Source organism: Stegostoma tigrinum, chromosome 6 (assembly GCF_030684315.1).
Source record: "Stegostoma tigrinum isolate sSteTig4 chromosome 6, sSteTig4.hap1, whole genome shotgun sequence".
NCBI classification, from domain to species: Eukaryota; Metazoa; Chordata; class Chondrichthyes; order Orectolobiformes; family Stegostomatidae; genus Stegostoma; species Stegostoma tigrinum.
In genome coordinates, this window is record NC_081359.1 from 13,887,461 (window position 1) to 13,909,906 (window position 22,446).

The 22,446-nt window shown below is 42.6% G+C and overlaps 1 protein-coding gene across 5 annotated transcripts in view; it reads right to left on the reverse strand.

The window, feature by feature from the left end:
- Positions 1-22,446, reverse strand: part of LOC125453209 (rho guanine nucleotide exchange factor 7-like) — a 123,403-nt gene that overhangs the window by 21,438 nt on the left and 79,519 nt on the right. For 4 of the 5 annotated variants that reach the window (XM_059646439.1, XM_059646442.1, XM_059646441.1 and 1 more), the window contains 10 exons: positions 18,334-18,456; positions 16,516-16,654; positions 13,394-13,453; positions 12,617-12,760; positions 12,034-12,120; positions 7,946-8,024; positions 6,627-6,766; positions 4,769-4,993; positions 4,367-4,460; positions 2,547-2,636 (listed from right to left, as the gene is read on the reverse strand). In XM_059646439.1, coding sequence (XP_059502422.1) covers positions 2,547-2,636; positions 4,367-4,460; positions 4,769-4,993; positions 6,627-6,766; positions 7,946-8,024; positions 12,034-12,120; positions 12,617-12,760; positions 13,394-13,453; positions 16,516-16,654; positions 18,334-18,456 — 1,181 coding nt within the window. The remainder of the gene's footprint in view (positions 1-2,546; positions 2,637-4,366; positions 4,461-4,768; positions 4,994-6,626; positions 6,767-7,945; positions 8,025-12,033; positions 12,121-12,616; positions 12,761-13,393; positions 13,454-16,515; positions 16,655-18,333; positions 18,457-22,446) is intronic. The other variant, XM_059646440.1, reaches the window with a different exon arrangement.

Sequence of the window (22,446 nt, forward strand, 5' to 3'; positions counted from 1 at the left end):
AGAAGATTGAGGAACACACTTATTATTTGATTAGTCATTTTGACATTAGCTTCCTGACTCAACATTTTAATTCACAACATTCACGTCAGGAGCTCTGCCGGAGGTTGTTTCAGACAGCTGTTGGTAATGATTTTGCTTTTTAACATTTACACCTTCCTTGGATTTGTCTTTTGTTGCTTTTCTTGTCCCACTTTGCTTTACATTATCTTCCCTTCTTGGGTTTAAATATCCTGCCCGTCTCCATATCACAGACCTCCCATTTGCTCTGTCCCACCTTTCTCTAAATGTGTACTTACTGAAAAGCTGCAAAATGTTTTTAACATTTCAATTAAAGGTCACTAGCCTGAAGCATTAACTCAATTTCGCAGCTAAGAAACTGTCTGACCTGCTCAGTGTTTCCAGAATTTTCTGATTTTGTTAGAGATCGTCAGTATCTGTAGTATTTTGTATTAAGTTTAAGGGGACAACAAATACTGCATCAACATATCTGCAAAGTGTATGAAATGTATGGTAAGTGTTGGAGGAATAAGGGTAAGACTAATGCTGTCAGAAAGATGTTTGATGATATTTTACATCAAACTGAAATATGAACTTTCCCTTCTCTGTCCATGCTACTGGGCCTACTGGATGTTTGCAAGCTCTGCTTTAGTGAAGAGAGGAATTTGGTACAAATGCTTGCACAGAACACAACAGTTTTCTCATGAATTTAGCACCTGGAATGCAATAAAATTATTTACGTGGATTGTGGGCCAATTGTACAAGGAACAAACCATGGATTTCATATCTGGGTTTGTTGTTAAGGTAGTACTAACCAAAACAACTAAAACCGAACTAAATATTATACTGTGTGGTCACACCTTGGGCATTTAATTTTATTTCTCCAAACACTGGTTATAGCAGCATCTCCATCACTATCAATATCATCTTTACCACAGCAGAATGAAACTGGATCCATTCAAACAAAAAAGTGAGCTGTCTGAAAGTACTTCTTAGACAAAGGCCAGGTAGATCTGGAGCACTCTCTCCCCAAAACAAAAATGCTGCCCTTGAACCTTGAAAGTGATATCCTCTTTATCCAGCACTGCAATGCTCTCCTTAAACAGAACTATCATTCTCCACCTTGCTTTCGTTTCCTAGGATATTGAACAGTCACTCATACCTTTCCTTGAACTTGTTCTCTTATCACCACAATGTCATATTTACACCAGCGTCTAACTGACAGAAACAGTTGTAGGCGATAATTGGTCACAACCTGTTCCTATAATATTTAGCACCCAAACTCTATTAATTCGCTTTACAACGACCCAAAAGAAGACTGTCTTTACTATTAAACTTTGAGTAGTTCCTCAAACCATGTATGACATGGTTTTAAAAGTTTTGATTTGGAATGATCAGCAACAACCATTCACCGACAAATTGTTTCAACTTTACAGTGAAATCAAATTTTGACAAGTTAACCAGCAGGCTCCTGTAACTGACATTTCCATGATTCTTTATGTCAGTCTTTGCTCAAATTCAAGACTGGAACTTGTGTATAAAATACCAGACTGTCTGCAATGCAGTGGTGAATGGCAATCGGACCCTCTGTCTCGCAGTTATAAGAGGCGATTTTTTTGAAACCATGCTCCTGACCCTCAGGAGAATACTAGACAGATTAGACTCCCTATAGTGTGGAAACAGGCCTTTCGGCCCAACAAGTCCACACCGCCCCTTGAAGCATCCCACCCAGAGAAGAATATTGGACATGCAAGGGATTCGATCCCAAGGACATTCACTGTTTTGTTTGGGTTTTATGCTCACAGACAGCTAACATGTCAGGAGCACATGGTCCCAAAATCCCCAAACGATTGTATTCATTGACCAATCCTACATATTATTAAATTCTCTAATACATTGTCCATTATCTGTGTTTCCGGGCGAAGAATAGTCAGAACGATTGCAAACTGAGACAGGTCTAAGTTTAGACTGATCCGCACACAGAGGGGACTAAATTTGACACAGTCAGAGCTAAATGTTGAACAGATAGGCACATGGTAAAAAAATTAATGAGCTATCAGATCTGGGCTGTGCACTGAGTTTTAATCTCCGGATCTAGTCAGATACATTAGAATGATCATTTCCATTCCTCTGCATACCCACATCTGCCGTTATCATTAGAAAAATGACATTCCGAAACTTCAAAATCCAACACAAACTTTATCCTGTATTCAACACCAAATCTGATTTTAAAGTCTTAATTAAATTTAACTTTAATCTAATGCAACAGGGAGAGATCAAAGAGTTCTGGGGTAGATTTATTTTTATTTCTGAAGGATTTAATACTTTAAAGGATGTTGCTCTCTCACGGTATTCACAAGAAGAAAAGTGAACTGAAGTTATTTTTAAGTATGTAAATTGAGCTACTAAACCAACCATACTATTTTGGAAATCCTTCAAAATAATATAATAAAAATTTCAATGATCAAAAAATCTAAACCTCTTTAATCTGATGCAAATATTTTCCAATAACTGCTCGCTTTACGGAATACAGCTGCTTTATCACTTACTTGAGTTCAGAGTTTGGCGAGTTTTGGCACTAGTGCAGTATGCTTCAATAACTTTTAAGATCTGTGTGTCCTCTTCAAGAGCTGCTGTGCCTGGTTAATAAGAATAAAAAAGCCTCCTAAACACTTAGTCACAAAAAGTTAGTGCAAAAGCAAAACATTGTTTTCTATACATATAAATGTCAAAAATACTCAGCAAACCCAGCAGTTTTTTTTTTCTCCCACCACAAAAGGCTGAAGCTTTCAAAAGAAAATCACTATTTTGCAAAGTAAAAGTCCTGATTTGTTTGAGCCTGTGATGATTCACCTCAACAAAATTTGTTAAATTAAAGATAAATTCTTAGCCAACACCACCCCACAAAAGTCAAGTGCAAAAATCAGGCTTTTAAGATCATAAAGTCGTAAAGTGATACAGCATGGAAAGAAACTCTTCAGTTCAAGGGCATCAATATTTCCAAACTAAACTTGACCCTCTTGCCTGCATTTGGCCATGTCCATCCAAATCTTTCCTATTCATGTACTTATGCAAATATCTTTTAAACACTGTAACCGTACCTGAACCACCAAACAGTCATTGAGCTGTACAGCATGGAAACAGACCCTTCGGTCCAACACGTCCATGCCGGCCAGATATCTTAAATTGTTCTAGACCCATTTGCCAGCATTTGGCCCATGTCCATCTAAACCCTTCCTATTCATATACCCATCCAGGTGCCTTCTAAGTGTTGTAATTGTACCAGTCTCCACCACTTCCTCTGGTAACTTATTCCATACACACACCACCCTCTGTGTGAAAAAGTTGCCCCTTACGTCCCTTTTGAACCTTTCTCCTCTCACCTTAAACCTATGCCCTTTAGTTTTGGACTCCCCTACCCTATCCATGCCCCTCATGATTTAATAAACTTCCCCTGGCAGTTCATTTCACACAAACAACTCTCTGTATAACGACATTGCCCCTTGTGTCGTTTTTTAAAACATTCTCCTCTCATCATAAAAATATGCCCACCCTAGGAAAAAGACCTTTACTATTCACCTTGTCCATGCTCCTTGTGATTTTATAAAGTTCTATAAGGTTACCCCTCAATCTTCTATGCTACACTGAGGAAAAGTCCCAGACTTTCCAGCCTAGTTTTAGAATTCAAACTCTATTCCTGGCAACATCATGGTAAATCTTTTCTGAACCCTCTCCAATTTAGTATTATTATTCCTATAGTTGAGTGACCAGAACTGGATCCAGTACTCCAGAAAAGATCTCATCTGCATCCTGTACAATCTCAACATGATGTCTCAACTCCTTTACTCAAAGATCTGAGCAATGAAGGCAAGTGTGCTAAATGCCTTCTTAACCACCCTGTCTACTTGTGACGCAAATTTCAAAGAATTACGTACCTGAAGCCCTCGGCCCCTCTGTTCTACAACACTACCTACGGCCCTACAATGACCTGTGTAAATCCTGCCCATGTTTGTTTTACCAAACCTTGCATTTATCCAAATTAACTTGGGTGTAAACCTCAGACACCATTTATTCCAACTTGCCAACCAAAAAAAGACAGAGGCTTAATACTTAAACAAACTACACATTAATAAATGCTGCAATGACTTTGAGTAACACAACCTACAACTGGTGCAATCCGATCTCATTACTTGGAGTAACTTTTCTTTCTCAAAAACCTACTGGACTTTTTCCAACTTTTCATCTACAATTGGTTATGAGCAATTTTCAAAAAAAAAACTAACGTCGGTGGATTGAGCCAGAAAATGTGAAAGTAACAAAGGATATCAATAAAGACAGAACTGAAACAATAACTCAATGCAATACATACTTTTCCTCAATGCAAATTCTTCATCAGATGCTTTCCTTTCTGGTTTCCGCTTGGGAAGCAGTTTCTTCATGGTTTTAGGACTCTTGCTGAGGTCCTGTACAAAAGACCAGAAAATGCTGTCATAATAGCATGCTGCGTTGTTTAAAAGTTTGAGGACAACTAGATGCACTGAAAGGAGATGAGACTGACGGATCATTATTAGAAACTGAGAATCATCCATGTCAAAGGACCAGATTGGGGCCGTCATTGACATATTCATGTTTAGTAATACTTTATCATCATTAGGAAGCTTTTAATCATGTATCAGTTATGAATAACCTAATATTGCAAAACCGTATGAGCTGGCTGGAGTGAGATCTATGCCAAATCATGCACCAGGATTTTACAAAATTGAAGACCAACCTCCTTATAACACAGAGCAGCTGATGGTTTCAGCGGGGCTGCTGGGCGGAGGCAGCTCAGACTCCAAGGCTTTGGCATTTTGGGTGGTTCTAAGGGTCCCCAGGTCAGCGAGCTGTGAGATGTCCCATGTAAGGAAGGGTGTGGAAGGGTATGATATGAAGGAGTCACAGATATTGGGTAGCCATCAGAATGCTTATTGATGGGTGTCACAGGATGTAGTGGAAGCTGCAGACAGAATTGAAAACGCTAGTTATTAGGTGAACCAAATGCTTCAGTTCCAGACAATGAAAGCCTTGCTCTTTTTCACTCCCATGTTCCAACTGTTGTTTGTTCAAGTACCTCTGCTCAAATTCACCAAGCCTGCTTTGACAGCACTTTTCAACATCATGTCTACTTCAGCCTTGAAGGACAATGGCATCAGATTCATGGGAACACCATCACTGCAAGTTCCCCTCCAAACCATGCACTATCCCAATTCGGAGATGTATCGCCGTTCCTTCAGCGTTGCTGCTGAGTCAAAGTCCTGGAACTCCCTCCTTAATTGCAGTGTGTCTAACTATTCATATGGACCACAGCAAGTCAAAAATGCAGCACATCACCACCTTCTCGAGGGTAACTATGGCTTGGGCAACAATTGCTGGTCCAGCCAGCGATGACCATATCCCAGGAAGAAATAATTTTAAAAAATGATCTGGCCACAAACCCTCAGGCAGATACGAAACAACGCAAAGTAAAGCCATTAGACCCACCCAGATGGGTAAAGAGGCAGAAACTGAAGCATTGACTGAGGTATGGCAGGGTGGGAGGTCAAAACCAGACCTTTTGGATTGTTTTTTTGGAGAGGTGAGTGGTACAGGGCTTTTCAAATGCTCTGTTGTTATGTAGAAAATACCACAGCCAATTTAGGCAGAGCATGATCCCAAAACAACAATAAGAAAATTGATCACACAATCTGTTTTATTGATGGTTGTTGAGGTACGAACATTGGCCAGGCTACCGCTGAGAATATCTAAACATCTGGAGGCCATTTTGCTCCTCAAATCTGTTCCACCAATCAGTAAGGCCATGGATGACCCCCTGCTTTAACTAATACCTACTCATCATTGCTCCATAATCTTTAATACCCAACTAAAATCTACCAATTTCAATTGACACCCATAGAATCCCTACTGTATGGAAGCAGGCCATTCAGCCCATTGAGTACACAACAACCCTCTAAAGAGCATGCCCCTCCAGACCCACCACCCTACCCCAACCCTGTAACCCTGCATTTCCCATGGCCAATCCACCTATCCTACACACCCCTGAACACAATTGGTAAATTAGCATGGCCAATCCACCTAACCTGCACATCTTTGGACTGTGGAAGGTAACTGGAACACTCAAAGAAAACTTACACAAATATAAGGAGAATGTGCAAACTACACACACACACACACACACAGTCGCCTGAGGAAGGAACTGAACACAGGTCTCTGATACTGTGAGAAAACGCTAACCACGAAGCCACCCCCACCAATCTCAACACCTTTTGTGCTAGAAGCCATTCCAGATTTGCATGACCTGTCAATGGCCGACATTTAAAATTCATTGTTCACATATAAAACCAGCCAATCAATCCGTCCCCAACATCAAAACCAACCCAATGATTATTTCAATTAATTTCCACACCATGACCCTTGACATTCCAGTCATACTGCAATACTGGATTATTCCATCTCAGCCCTCTCCATATCACAAGCAGCTGTAGTACTGCATTCAAGCATATTTTTAAGGAGATTATGGACATGAACCAATTTCACCAGCATTACTAAATATCCCTAGATCATCATCTCATTTGGTTGTCTCTTTGTCTTACTGTATGGCATGGGACAGACTGCTGTCTGACCACAGGAATTCCCACACTGAGTGTTTTCGTTTGTTTCTGAAGATGATCCACCCATTCTTGCAAATCCTGATGACTGGAACAAGTCACCAAAATCCGTTCAATCATACTTCCTACAAAGAGAGTGAACAAGGTGAGATGGGTCAAATGTTCTGATGTTGCAGTCTATTATATTTCCTCACAATACATTTAAGAAGACAATGTTTTACAAAGCAAGTTACCTGTATCACCGATACCAATCTTAACTGTTCTATTTTGAGGGTCAATTAGCTGTTCCAGGTTAGCCCTGACAGCCTGATGGAGCTCAAATCATGGCACTTATAAATTGCACAGGAAGGACAAGGATAGAAGATGCATGGGAATATCATGGACACGGTTCCCTCCCAAGTCACAAGCTGTTCTGACTTAGAGTTATGCCACCATCCCTTCACTGAAAAAACAACTGGATCAAAATCCTGGAATTCCCTTCCTAACAGTACCAGGGACGTAGCGACGCCACATAGACTCCTGCAGGTTAGGAGACAGTTCACTACCATCTTCTCAACAGCAACTAGGCATGTGACATAGGTACTAGACTTGGCAGTTATGCCCAAGGATTAATGTATTAAAATAAAATACAGGCTTAATAAACTGGCTTATCACTGGCCTACAGTATTTAAAGGTCAGCATCTAACGATAATTCGATGAGGTCCATCTTTAAGGGTATGGAATGGAAAATGGACAACGTCCGGTGTTATGGTCTAATCAACGATCCAAGACCCCAAACTCCACATTAGGAAGGTGGTCTCACTGAACTGTCCTCGATCCAATCCCATGTCAATATTTAACTGGTAGCTTTAACAAACAACTTTCACTATGGCTCAAAAAACTTTACACATTAAAAATCAGGTCTCCTGAAATTTCATTTGTAACTTGAAATGATGAAGAAAAAACCTAAAATAAACAAGGAAGGAAGTGCTCATGAACCCACTGCATTTTTTGCAATCAAAGATAATGGGAACTGCAGATGCTGGAGAATCCCAGATAACAAAGCGTGAAGCTGGATGAACACAGCAGGCCAAGCAGCATTGCAGGAGCACAAGAGCTGATGTTTCGGGCCTCCCAAAACGTCAGCATTTTTTGCAAGGTGCTTTGAAACTGTCTGCATTGCCTCAGGACACTGCTACAAGAATCATTCACCCGGCCTCCTAAGATTAGTGGTTTCACTTTTACAGTGGAGTCACAGCACTGTTTGAAAACTTGTGTTAGGAAAACTGGGTTGAAATAAACCCTGAATTAAATTAATAACTCACCAGTAATTTCAAAGGTGTTCTTGTCAGTATCGCTATCATCTAGCCTGCTGACGATCAATCCTGTTAATGGCAACTTTCCCTATAAACAAGATAATGTTGGTATCACTATTTATGTTGCAAGCATACACCTGCGTTGTCTCAAGTAATTCACGTTGGTAACATCTGTAATCTATGATGATTACACCTATAACTTGTAGCAACAAATTTTATTTATATAGTGCCTATAATAGAATAAAAAGTGCAATAAGCTTCATGGGGAGATTTTAAAACTTGAGGTTGTTGACTTGCTCACCGAGCTGTCTTGTTCCCATTCAGACATTTCGTCCATGCTAGGTGACATCATCAGTGGAGCCTCCAATGAAGCGATGTTATTCTACTCCGCTTCAAATTTATACTGTCCAGCCCATTATGACAGTGCTCACCATAACGGACCAGACAGTATAAATTCCCAGCGGAGTAGAACATCACTTCATCAGATGCTCCACTGATGATGTCACCTAGCATGGCGACGAAATGTCTGAATGGGAACAAGACAGCTCGGTGAGCAAGTCAACATCCTCATCCACAACCTGAGCTACACATCTTTGCCAAAACTTTAGATTATAAAACATTATGGCATTGAAACATAAAGAGATATTGGAGAAAATTGACAAAGACTTCATCAAAGAAATATGTTTTAAGGAGTGTCTTAAATGAGAAAAGAGAGATGGAGAGGTTTAGGTAGGGTATTTCAGAGCTCAGGCCATAAGAACATATAAAAAAAGGAACTGGAGTAAACTACTTGGTCCCTTGGGTCTGCTCCACCATTCAATACGATGATAACTGATGTTGGCTATTGTTCAATTTTCCTGCTTACTCCACATATCCTTTGATTCACTGGCAGACCAAACATACATCTATTCCAGCGCTCAAAGGAATCAATGGTGGAGCATTCACAATTCTCTGGGTAGACAATTTCTCTGACTCACAACGCTCCAAGACTGAAGTATTTTCTCATCATTTTAGTTCTAAATGATTGGTGGCCTCTTTATAAAACAGTGTCCCACATGTTAGATTCTCCAAACAGCTGAAGCAATCTTTCAATCAAGCACCTTCAGAATCTTGTATTTAACAACGAGGTCAACTTTTATTCCTCGAAATCCCAGAAAGTATAAGCTGAATTTCCTCAGACCTTTAACTTTACTGTGGTAATTGTAATGAGGTCAGCCAGGTGGACCTCATAGAATACCAGTGCCCTGATTGGACTAGGTTAGCAGCCCCAATCAGGGAGCCCTGGCTGACATGTCTAAACAGGGGTGTCAGAGGTTCTGTTCACTCTGAAGGCCATCTCTGAGGAAGCCAAGCCAGTATCAATTACGATACATGTGTAAATAAAAGGTGACTTGGTGGTGGGATACTGGCGTCCATGGAGTTATTTCACACATACTATTTCAAACTTGGTCTCTTCAAAAGCCTGTACAATTGTAGCAAGATTTCTTTATTGCAAAAAAGATTGGAGAAATAAAGTCCAATGTGTGAATTGCCTTGCTAATTGCTTGCTGCATCGGGATGCTGACTTTCTATATTCAATAACATGAATATTTATAATCTTAACAAAAAACATATTGCTTTCTTATTACAACAAAAGAGAATAATTTCACAATGCCCTCCATGAGATTATACTTGCTATCTTCATGCCAACTCAGATAACGTCTATTTTTCTTTATTCCCACTGGGTCTTCCTACAGTTTACCTCACCACCTAGCTTTGTTATTAGAAACCTTAGATACATAACTCTCGTCATTCAAGTTAACATAAATTGTGCGTTGCTGGGTCCCAAGCCTTTGCAGCTTTCCAATATTCACAGACTGAAAACTTGAAAGCATCCATTTCATATCCCCCTCAGAGATAACAAGAACTGCGGATGCTGGAGTTTGAGATAACATGGTGTGGAGCTGGAGGAACACAGCAGGCCAGGCAGCATCAGAGGAGCTAGAACGTTGACTTTTTGGTTCAGCACCCTTCTTCAGAACATCCCCACTCTGATTCCTGGCAGTTAATCAATCCTTTGTCCTTGCTAATATTTTATCCCCAATAAGGTCCTGTCTTGCCTATTAACATTTTATGTGGTATCTTATCAAATGCCTTTTGAAAATCAAGGTGTTCTGGATCTACATCCTCCTTTATCTCCTTCCCGACTCTCAGTCACATCCAACTATCCCTAACTGTTGACTATCTATAAAACTTTGTTAAATCTGAAGGGTGCAATTGCTCTCTGAAACAAGTGTCTTGGCAATATCTCCACCCTCCTTATGTATTTCAGCTTGGTTTCCAGCTCAACACCCCTGTATCAAAGATCGTTAAGCCACATAACACTTATGCCAGTCGTGTTTGCTCCATATCACATCATTGTCCAGGAACTTGCTAGACCACTTCAGAAAGCCAGTTAAGAATCAACCATATTATTGTGGGTCGGAAGTCACATGTAGGCCAGACTGGGTAAGGACAGCAAGTCCTTCCATAAAGAACATTAGTGAATAAGCTGGAGTTTTACAATAATGACAATAGCTGCCATGGCCACTATTACTGAAACTAAGATAACACGGTGTGAAGCTGGATGAACGCAGCAGGTCAAGCAGAATCAGAGGAGCAGGAAAGTTGACATTTTGGGTCGAGACTCTTCCTTTGGCCCGAAACATCAACGTTCCTGCTCCTCTGATGCTGCTTGGCCTGCTGTGTTCGTCCAGCTTCACACCATGTTATCTCAGATTCTCCAGCATCAGCAGTTCCTGCTATTACTGAAGCTAACTTTACGTTTCACAGTTATTAACTCAACGTTAGAGGATCAGCCATGCTTTGAATTGCTCGCCCAGTGAAATCACCACTGTGCGACTGTCTCAAGTTGGGTTACTCAATAACCAGCTGTAATAGTTACAACTACATTAAAAAAATATAATTATAAAACTTGTTTACCATTATGTACCTCCGAGGAACGTTTCCTGAAGTGCAATCAGGCAAACAGATATTAGAAGTCAATTGATAAAATATCACTGCAATGTTAAGGGATGAACAGCACAGAGTGGATAACAATATGTGAACTGGATTGGTGGGATATTGCCAATGGCTGCCAAGGGATTGGTGCCTATATTTCTTTGTCACCCATTTATATGAATGGCAGAGAACTGAGCACGATATTAGCATCCAATTAATACTTGATGTCGTGGCATGGAGTGGCAACAAGCTCTCTGATGAAGGGTCTAGGCCCGAAACGTCAGCTTTTGTGCTCCTGAGATGCTGCTTGGCCTGTGTTCATTCAGCTTCACACTTTATTATCAGTGACAACAAACTGGTGTGTTGGGAGAGCCTTAGGTGAAACCAGGAAGGAGAACAATAACACCTATTAAGTGGCAAGGTCTAAATTGAAAAATGACCAGTTGTACCATTTATGGAGAAAAGTAGAGGAACTGAGAGATCCGTAATTGTATGCAAGATTCTTATAGTCAGGAACACCGGCCAGAAAAAGAGGGAACTGGACTGCCAGGTTTAATTGCGTAAATCACTCAGCACTGAAACAGACCCATTCAAATGAACTGATCCCGGCACTGTGTTTTATCTACATGAGCCTCCTTCCCCTCTACTCCATCTCATCCTATCAACATATCCTTCTACTTGATTCACCTTCAATATAACCAGCCTCCAATTACCTGTATCTATCCTATTTATCTCAACAGCTCCTTGGTAGTGAGTTCCACATTCTCACTACACTCTGCGTAACAATCAACTAAATCTGACACTCATTTTCTAAGGTGAGCATGATAAATTTGTGAACCAGTCACCAGGGTATAAATCTAGCCATTCCTTCAGAGATAGAAATGGTGTTTGAACAGGCTATTAGTAGCTTCCTGATGGGTTATTGGTTACATCAGAGGAGAACGTCATTTTACACATGAGCAGTGAAGATAAAAGCAAGGTGGCGATGTTGATACACATATTACTTCCACTCAGATTCCAGGAAATAATTCAATACAAACAAATGAAAGACTTAAACAATAACGTCACTGTAATTTCTAATTTATGACTCTCAAGAAATGAATGAATTTTCTTCTCACCTGATAAATAAAAGCACTCATCCTGGGACTGGCAGATAGCATAAGCAGGACATGAGGGAACAAGAGGAAATACCTCTCGCACTTGTCCTGAAAAGGAAAATCATTTGAAAATCATTATGCTTAAACAGCTTACTGGCTTCAACCACAGAATATAAAAATGTGACTGACAGGATGAAACACTGCTGCAGGAATGATTTACACACAGGACTTCCCAATCAAACGCCCTAACACTGGCCAAAACCCCTGAACAACAGTTGCAATGGACATTTGTTTTTAGGATTTCTGACAAGCTCCTGCCAGAGCGAAGGGGATAAATCCAGGAGAATGGTAAGATGTAGCCATGGAATACTGGCAATAGTTCCCAAAAGATTGGTAGACCCCATGCAAGGTGGACAGGATGGTTCACATGGCCAGGATGGTGTCCTGTGGACAGTATCAGGGTCAGGACCAATCCATGGATTGGTACATTTCCAGTGATTACAGGAGGCTGGTCCTGTAAATATCAGCCAACTAATGTAAAGAAACTAAGTTTCAAAGATCCGCATGCATGAAAGTATTGGACAGAACAGAGATGGAAAAATACCTCATTTCCACACTGCACAGTGACCTGCGACATGTAGATAACATTCCCCAGAGATTTAATATCTTCACCTTCCCAACCATGAACTGTTTCTGTCAAGATCTGCAGTTCCAGCTCCTTCTTCTTCCGCACCTCCTGACACTGGGACTTTAGGAAGAAAATAATGAACATACAACTGTGCAACAAGCACATTCAAAAAATCAGAAAAGAAAAATTCTGCCTGGTTTATAATTGGCTACTGGAAATTGTAGAATAATTCCCAAAACTCATCTCTACAGTAGCCCTCAGTCTGCAGTGAGGAGCCCCAGGCTATTCACTGGTACTAATGGGCCTGTCATGTTAGAAGCTTGGATGCACGCCCAGCTTCTCAGCAAGCATTGGTTTCTGCCAGGAGTGTTAAAGATTGGAATCTATCTTGGTATATGTCAACACAAGATGTGAAAGGCTGTACTTAAAAAAAAAACTGATGGATTCAGGCTTCATTAATTTTAATAATTCGGAACAAGCAATATTGAGCAACTAGGGATTTCTGTAATCAACTGCTCCACGTCTGAAGATTTAAAGATCTCTCAATTCACTTCCAATTATTTAACAAAGCTCCAAAAAGAGGAACAGATTGCAGCATTTCACATTTGCGCACAAAGCAATCCATGTAAGTTTGAGGCAGACTTATTCTGAAAGTACATCTATTTAATTGATGACACTATCACCAAAGACAGTCATGGAATCCCTCAACATAATTCAATCTGAATGAAAAAGCAGGAGTTTATATTAACTTACTGAGAGATTTTTGAAAGCAGTCATGGACCTCTGAATGTCAGGCCAGTCTGGGTGATATTCCTACAGGTAAAAACACAAGTGGACACATAAGTAGTCTAGAATTTAAAAGAAAATTCATGGGATGCAAACATCAACAGTAGGATCAGCTTTTATTGCTCATCTTTAGATGCCCTTGAGAAGGTGGTGGTGAACTACATCAGTCCATTTGATGCAGGTAGACCCACAAAGCCATTAGAAAAAGAATTCCAGAGTTTTGATCCAGTGACACTGAAGGAACAATGATATATTTCCCAGTCAGGACGGTGAGTGGCTTGGATGGGAACTTACAGGGGGTGGTGTTCCTACCTACCTGCTGTCCTTGTCTTTCTGGATGGAAGAGGTCATGTGTTTGGAAGGTGTTATTTAAGGAGCCCTGGTAAATTGTTAAGCACGTCTTGCAATTGTACACACCACTGCTACTGCACCTCAGTGATGGAAGGAGTGAATGTTTGTGGATGTGATGCCAGTCAAGCAGGCTGCTGTGTTATAGCTGATCTCAAGCTTCTTCAATGTTGTTGGAACTGCACTCATCCAGGCAATTATAGAGCATTCCATCACACTCCTGACTTGTGTCTTGAACAGACTTTCGACAGTCAGGAGGCAAGGATTCCTAGCTTCTGACATACTTTTGAAGCCACTGTATTTATATGGCTAATCTGTTTCAGTTTCTGGTCATGGCCAATCTCAGGATGTTGATAGTGCCAGATTCAGTGATGGTAACGCCGTTGAAAGTCAAAGAGCCATGGTAAGATTCTCTCTAGTTGGAGACGGTCCTCGTGTGGACCGAATGTTACTTGCCAACTTTTGGCACAAGTCAAGATATTGCTCAAATGGCTGCATTTGGGCATGGACTGTTCTGGTATCCAAAGAGTCATAAATGGTTCTGAGCATCATGCAATCATCAGCAAAGACCCTATTTCTGACCTTAGGAAGGAACACCTGCAGAGATGTCCCGGAGCCGAGACAACTGACCTCTAATCACTACACCCATCTTCCTTTGCGTTAGTTATGATTCCAACCAACAGAGAGCTGGCGTTGTAACTGTTCTTGAGCAGCTTGGCTAGACCTGCAGCAAGTTCTGGAGCATACATCTTCAGTACTGTTTGCTAGAAGAGTACGGAATGTGGGGACTATCTATCTGATGGTTTCATTTGGCTGATTCTTTACTCAGAGAGTAGTAAGGGCGTGGAATGCCCTGACTGTAACAGTAGTAGACTTGCCAACTTGAAGGGCATTTAAATGGTCATTGGATAAACATATGGATGATAATGAAATAGTGTAGGTTAGATGAGCTTCAGTTTGGTTTCACAGGTCGGCGCAACATCGAGGGCTGAAGGGCCTGTACTGCGCTGTAGTGTTCTATGTTCTATCTCTGCACAACAAAACAAGCATAGTGAGCAGAAGGGCAATTTATACTGATGTGATACAGAATAATACAAAATATTAGACAAGTAGGTTCCAGTTTATTGACAAGTTGATGTGATTTATTTCTTCTCCAAAATTTAACGTCATCAACTTCACCAAAGCAAAAGTAATTGTTGTAACATATAGATGGGGGCAGCACGATGACACAGTGGTTAGCAATGCTTCCTCACAGTGTCAGGGACCCGGGCTGGATTCTAGCCTTGGGCGACTGTCTGTGGGGAGTTTGCACATTCTCTGTGTTTCCTTCGGTGGCTCCAGTTTCCTCCCACAGTCCAAAGATGTGCAGGTTAGGTGGACTGGCCATGCTAAATTGCCCAGAGGGTCTAGGAATGTGCAGGCTAGTGCATGGGAAATGCAAGGTCACAGGTATAGGGTAGGGGATGTGGCTGTACAGGATGCTCTTCGGAAGGTTGGTGTACTCAATGGGCCGAATGGCCTGCTTCCACACTGCAGGGATTCTATGAAACCAAAAGATATGCTGATGTTGGATAAGTATTTAAGAAGGAAGATCATATGAGACAATACAAGAAAGGAACAGGGAGACGTGATAGAGTAACCATTTCAAATTGACGCTAGCTCCAGATCTGAGACAATGGGTAAACGGCACCCGTCTGCACTGCACAGCATTGAACAGCATTCTGCTGACACTAGCAGAACGTGAAGTATATGCATCAGATGTGTTCACTACCCCAGGATGTTAAAATAGAAGCTCCCTTCATACCCAAATACTTCGGACACATTTCAACTTGTTCCTGTGACAACACTTGCCAGAAACCAGGAGCTTTCACTGTTATTCAGGCCAATGAAATGACCAAATGAATGAGCGATAGAAATTGAAGCTGAAAGCAAAAAGGTTAGAACACACATCTTTGCACTGTCTAATAAACTTCTCAAGCAATTTCAACCTTATAATTCAAGTTGTTTGCCTATTCAGTCAATAGATTCTTCAATGGGCTGGTCAAGTGTTTTAATGGCCAGTAAATAGAATTGCCAATTAAGAGAATTGTTAACATGGTAATAAATTTGTCTATGATATATGAATATTGCTAATTAAGTAGATTTTCAATTATGTAATGAATTCATCAATGAACTACAAGAATCATCACCTTATTGTATTTGGGTCATATGGCACAGTGCTACCAGGTGGCTGGGTTCAAGTCCCACTTGCTCATGGCATAACGCGTCGGAGCAGGTTGACTGAAAATACAACTAATGCATGTATCGAGGTGAGCCAGACATGTTGGTCAAATTCTGCACCTGAATTCCAGACATAGTGCCTTGTTACACAAAGTTTTGTCCGACCACTGAATTACAAACCTATCCCTATATATGCTCCATAAACAGAAAGAACCCATTTAATAAAGAAAACATCTCATCAATAACATTTCTGCTCCCATCCTCTATGTTACGTTTCTTTATACTTTCATTATACTTCAGCAAGAAACAACACGCAGTCACAATGAACCAGGTCAGTCTTTACAGATGGTTTGCAAAACCATCATTTGTTATAAAGTTTGACTGGTCAATGATGAGTCACATTTCCTACATATTCATATCAATTATTTGAAAGGGTTGGAAAAATATAAATACTAGCAGCGTTTAAACTGACTGGGAACATTTTTTCAGCTATCCATTATTAGCAGATGAAAATTCTGTACCTCCATATGGCGCTCCAGCTCTTTAAGCAACGTTGGGTATTTGTCTAGCCTCATGAAAGGTTTGCTGAGGCTGGTGGTTAGCATAAGAATCCCAGGGCTGGTTGCTCCTTTCATTTCCATAAATTCTCCCAACTCCTCACTGAAGAAATATAGATATAGTCAAGACAGGGAGAAAAGAACAACACTAGGTCCATTACCTGGAAATTGTAAATTTTTTAACTCAGTCCTGTATTCTATCAAAAGGAAGATTTATAGAAGTGCTACCAATTAAGGCGTGCATTATGGATAGAGGTCTGTTAGCTAGGAGTATTTAGAAAATTAGAAGGAATAAGCAGAGCAAACAAACTGTAGAGCAACCAAAGAGTTCATGTGAGAAGTAGGCAATACACATATTAAAAAATAACAAGAAGTACCTTTGTAAAGAATTATGGGGACATGGGATGCTTCTGAACAAGTGAAGACTGAAGATCAATTACAGTATCAATTACTTAAAGTCTATGGGAACAGAACAGGGAACTGGGGCCATACAATCCATCCTTGATGCAGATTTAAATTTATTAGTCAGTCTAACAGTTTTGTTCCTGTGCTAAACTTCTGTCTTGATAAAGCCACCAATCTGACATTCCAAGTCAGGGAAATGCAAATAAACATTGGTGCAGTTGGGAATTCATATCTATATTTATTTATTATCTGGAAAACATATTGAATAATATGAACATTTTCTAGATTTAAAATGGTTTGAAGGGAACCCCAAATGGTTTCTTGGAAATTTGGTCAGCGGTTTAAGGTGGGCTGTAATCTACTTCCATTTACAGAAAATCAAATGACTCCAGAAAACAGCCAAATGAATTGTTTCGGGAGACAAAAGATGGGCATAATTGGAAGAAACTATGAAGCTCCAAAACTGGTGGCTGCCTAGAAACCCTTTCCGGACTTAGTTTCTATTTCACAAACCTAGGGAGTCAAAACGAAAGAAAATCTCTACAGCTGTCGTAAGGCAGAAGTATCCCTCCCTTTCTTCATTGAAGTAGATGGGAACCCAAAAACGTTTCCACACCTCAGTACTGTGACTACCTTGGAAAGCCAGAGAAGCTATGCTGTGGACTTCTGTCTGAAGACCTGGATCCAACTTGACCGCTATCCAAACAGAAGATTTGTTCGGAAGATCTAATGACCGCAACTGTCAGCAATTTGATTTCATGAACAAGTCGTCCTGTGGACTGTGACAATACATCAAATTTTATCCTTTCTTTTGAAGTCCATCGCTCGATAAGGGTGTTTTCAAAATATCATCTCTGCAGAATCTTTCAACTCTACAGATCTCTTTTGTGTTTTGTGAGTGTGTCTAATTTTGTATTAAAAGGGGATATAATTCCAATTCTGGATTGTAGCTTAGATGACAACAGTTTTGCCACTTGTTTTTAGAAATGTTTTTTGTTTTATGATAGCCAGATTACTTTGAGTTCATTGAAGCAATCTGGCAAAAGTTTCTTTGATACCGGATAGCAGTACCAAAAGGGAAACGATTGGACATTTTGACGAATGAATCAAAACATTTATACTAGGCTAAAACTCATGGAATCACAGGGCTTGATTAGCAATGCTTTCTGCTCATTGTAGTGATTGACAGCACACACACCCCATAAGCAAAATGTGTGGCACAATTGGGTCAGCGCATTACACCAGCTATACCCAGGGGTAATTGGAGTGTAAAATTGAGGGAATAGTTATCCCCAGTGTTGCCTAATCCTGTGCACATTTTGGTACCTCTGTTCTATGCAGTGTCTATGGACCTGGATGCAGGAATTTGTCATATACCTGTACTCTGTGAGGACATGCACAGCCCAGGGGTGGTTGGCACAGTATGCAAGATAAAGGCTTTTCATTTGGGACATTAAGTTCCCAAAACATCCTCCAACCCTCTGCTGGGACTCTGGCAACCTGTGCAGACAAAGAAACAGTCATAAAGCAGGTATACAATTATTTTACAAGTATTTCTAATGATCAAATAATTATTTAAAATTTGTAGACATCATTCAAACCAGTTTAAGGAAAGCATCATTCCAACATCAATGTGACTTCAGAGATAATGGGAACTGCAGATGCTGGAGATTCCAAGATAATAAAATGTGAGGCTGGATGAACACAGCAGGCCAAGCAGCATCTCAGGAGCACAAAAGCTGACGTTTCGGGCCTAGACCCTTCATCAGAGAGGGGGATGGGGGGAGGGAACTGGAATAAATAGGGAGAGAGGGGGAGGCGGACCGAAGATGGAGAGTAAAGAAGATAGGTGGAGAGGGTGTAGGTGGGGAGGTAGGGAGGGGATAGGTCAGTCCAGGGAAGACGGACAGGTCAAGGAGGTGGGATGAGGTTAGTAGGTAGCTGGGGGTGCGGCTTGGGGTGGGAGGAAGGGATGGGTGAGAGGAAGAACCGGTTAGGGAGGCAGAGACAGGTTGGACTGGTTTTGGGATGCAGTGGGTGGGGGGGAAGAGCTGGGCTGGTTGTGTGGTGCAGTGGGGGGAGGGGATGAACTGGGCTGGTTTAGGGATGCAGTGGGGGAAGGGGAGATTTTGAAACTGGTGAAGTCCACATTGATACCATATGGCTGCAGGGTTCCCAGGCGGAATATGAGTTGCTGTTCCTGCAACCTTCGGGTGGCATCATTGTGGCAGTGCAGGAGGCCCATCATGGACATGTCATCAAGAGAATGGGAGGGGGAGTGGAAATGGTTTGCGACTGGGAGGTGCAGTTGTTTGTTGCGAACTGAGCGGAGGTGTTCTGCAAAGCGGTCCCCAAGCCTCCGCTTGGTTTCCCCAATGTAGAGAAAGCCGCACCGGGTACAGTGGATGCAGTATACCACATTGGCAGATGTGCAGGTGAACCTCTGCTTAATGTGGAATGTCATCTTGGGGCCTGGGATGGGGGTGACGGAGGAGGTGTGGGGACAAGTGTAGCATTTCCTGCGGTTGCAGGGGAAGGTGCCGGGTGTGGTGGGGTTGGAGGGCAGTGTGGAGCGAACAAGGGAGTCACGGAGAGAGTGGTCTCTCCGGAAAGCAGACAGGGGTGGGGATGGAAAAATGTCTTGGGTGGTGGGGTCGGATTGTAAATGGCGGAAGTGTCGGAGGATAATGCGTTGTATCCGGAGGTTGGTAGGGTGGTGTGTGAGAACGAGGGGGATCCTCTTGGGGCGGTTGTGGCGGGGGCGGGGTGTGAGGGATGTGTCGCGGGAAATGCGGGAGACGCGGTCAAGGGCGTTCTCAATCACCGTGGGGGGGAAGTTGCGGTCCTTAAAGAACTTGGACATCTGGGATGTGCGGGAGTGGAATGTCTTATCGTGGGAGCAGATGCGGCGGAGGTGGAGGAATTGGGAATAGGGGATGGAATTTTTGCAGGAGGGTGGGTGGGAGGAGGTGTATTCTAGGTAGCTGTGGGAGTCGGTGGGCTTGAAATGGACATCAGTTACAAGCTGGTTGCCTGAGATGGAGACTGAGAGGTCCAGGAAGGTGAGGGATGTGCTGGAGGTGGCCCAGGTGAACTGAAGGTTTGGGTGGAAGGTGTTGGTGAAGTGGATGAACTGTTCGAGCTCCTCTGGGGAGCAAGAGGCGGCGCCGATACAGTCATCAATGTACCGGAGGAAGAGGTGGGGTTTGGGGCCTGTGTAGGTGCGGAAGATGGACTGTTCCACGTAACCTACAAAGAGGCAGGCATAGCTGGGGCCCATGCGGGTGCCCATGGCCACCCCCTTAGTCTGTAGGAAGTGGGAGGAGTCAAAAGAGAAGTTGTTGAGTGTGAGGACGAGTTCCGCTAGGCGGATGAGAGTGTCGGTGGAGGGGGCCTGGTCCGGCCTGCGGGACAGGAAGAAGCGGAGGGCCTTGAGGCCATCTCCATGCGGAATGCAGGTGTACAGGGACTGGACGTCCATGGTGAATATGAGGTGTTGGGGGCCAGGGAATTGGAAGTCCTGGAGGAGGTGGAGGGCGTGGGTGGTGTCACGGACATAGGTGGGGAGTTCCTGGACCAAAGGGGAGAAAATGGAGTCCAGATAGGTGGAGATGAGTTCGGTGGGGCAGGAGCAGGCTGAGACGATGGGTCGACCAGGGCAGGCAGGTTTGTGGATTTTGGGAAGGAGATAGAAACGGGCCGTGCGGGGTTGGGGAACAATGAGGTTGGAGGCTGTGGGTGGGAGGTCCCCTGAGGTGATGAGGTCATGAATGGTGTTGGAAACCAAGCGGAGGCTTGGGGACCGCTTTGCAGAACACCTCCGCTCAGTTCGCAACAAACAACTGCACCTCCCAGTCGCAAACCATTTCCACTCCCCCTCCCATTCTCTTGATGACATGTCCATGATGGGCCTCCTGCACTGCCACAATGATGCCACCCGAAGGTTGCAGGAACAGCAACTCATATTCCGCCTGGGAACCCTGCAGCCATATGGTATCAATGTGGACTTCACCAGTTTCAAAATCTCCCCTTCCCCCACTGCATCCCTAAACCAGCCCAGTTCATCCCCTCCCCCCACTGCACCACACAACCAGCCCAGCTCTTCCCCCCCACCCACTGCATCCCAAAACCAGTCCAACCTGTCTCTGCCTCCCTAACCGGTTCTTCCCCTCACCCATCCCTTCCTCCCACCCCAAGCCGCACCCCCAGCTACCTACTAACCTCATCCCACCTCCTTGACCTGTCCGTCTTCCCTGGACTGACCTATCCCCTCCCTACCTCCCCACCTACACCCTCTCCACCTATCTTCTTTACTCTCCATCTTCGGTCCGCCTCCCCCTCTCTCCCTATTTATTCCAGTTCCCTCCCCCCATCCCCCTCTCTGATGAAGGGTCTAGGCCCGAAACGTCAGCTTTTGTGCTCCTGAGATGCTGCTTGGCCTGCTGTGTTCATCCAGCCTCACATTTTATTATCAATGTGACTTCAATCACTTTAAGGAATGTGGGCATTACTGGCAGTGTCAGCATTTATCATTGCACTTGTGATGATGATGTAGGAACACCCATACTGATAAGAAAGATGATTCCAAGATTTGGACCGAGCACTGGTGTAGCAAAGTTAATACACTTGCAAATTCAACTAGGAGGCAACTGCTATCATATGTGTTGCACTGTGATCACATCACAATGATAATCCTCAATACCATCCCGAGGAATCTAAATTGAACTCAAATCAGCCTCACACACAACTTACACTCAGCTTACTCACTTAACACCATTATTTATTCACCAAGAAACTTCAATGTTAACATTGAACACATCATCAAGCAGCATGGGGCGAGGGTCAGGGCCAAGAGAGTGCTGCAAAGGAGGGAGGGCAGGACCGAGAGAGTCCCATACAGTCAGAGGATCAGGGTGGTGACATTACCACCTGATTAGAGGAACAGGACCAATAAGGTACCACACTTTCTGAGGGTCAGTACTGAGGGTGTGTTGTTCTGTCAGAGTGTCAGGATTGATGGTGAATGTTAGTAATGGGAGTGCTATTGTGTCACAGTGCGACAACTGAGGCAGTGATGCACAGTTGAAGGGTCAGTACTGAGTCAGTAGAAGGTCAGTACTCAGGCTGAACTGTACCATTGGAGGCTTAGTGCTGAGATAATGCTGAATTTTCACAAGAGTCACCTTTTTGATGGGACTGTAAACAGAGGCCACTTCTTTGCTCTCGGGTGATGTCATAAAGGATGTCATGGCACTTTTCATAGAGAAATCATGGGATTCTCCATTTTAACCTGGCCAATATTTATCCCTCAAAAAACAGTTTTAAGATCAAAGCAGAAACAGATATAGCTGGAAAAAGTCAACAGATCTAGCAACTTCTGTGGTGAGAAAACTGAGTTCATGTTTCAGGTCCAGTGGCCTTTCTTCAGAACTGGGTCAGTTCTGATGAAAGATCATTGGATCCAAAACGTTAAATCTATTTTCTCACCAC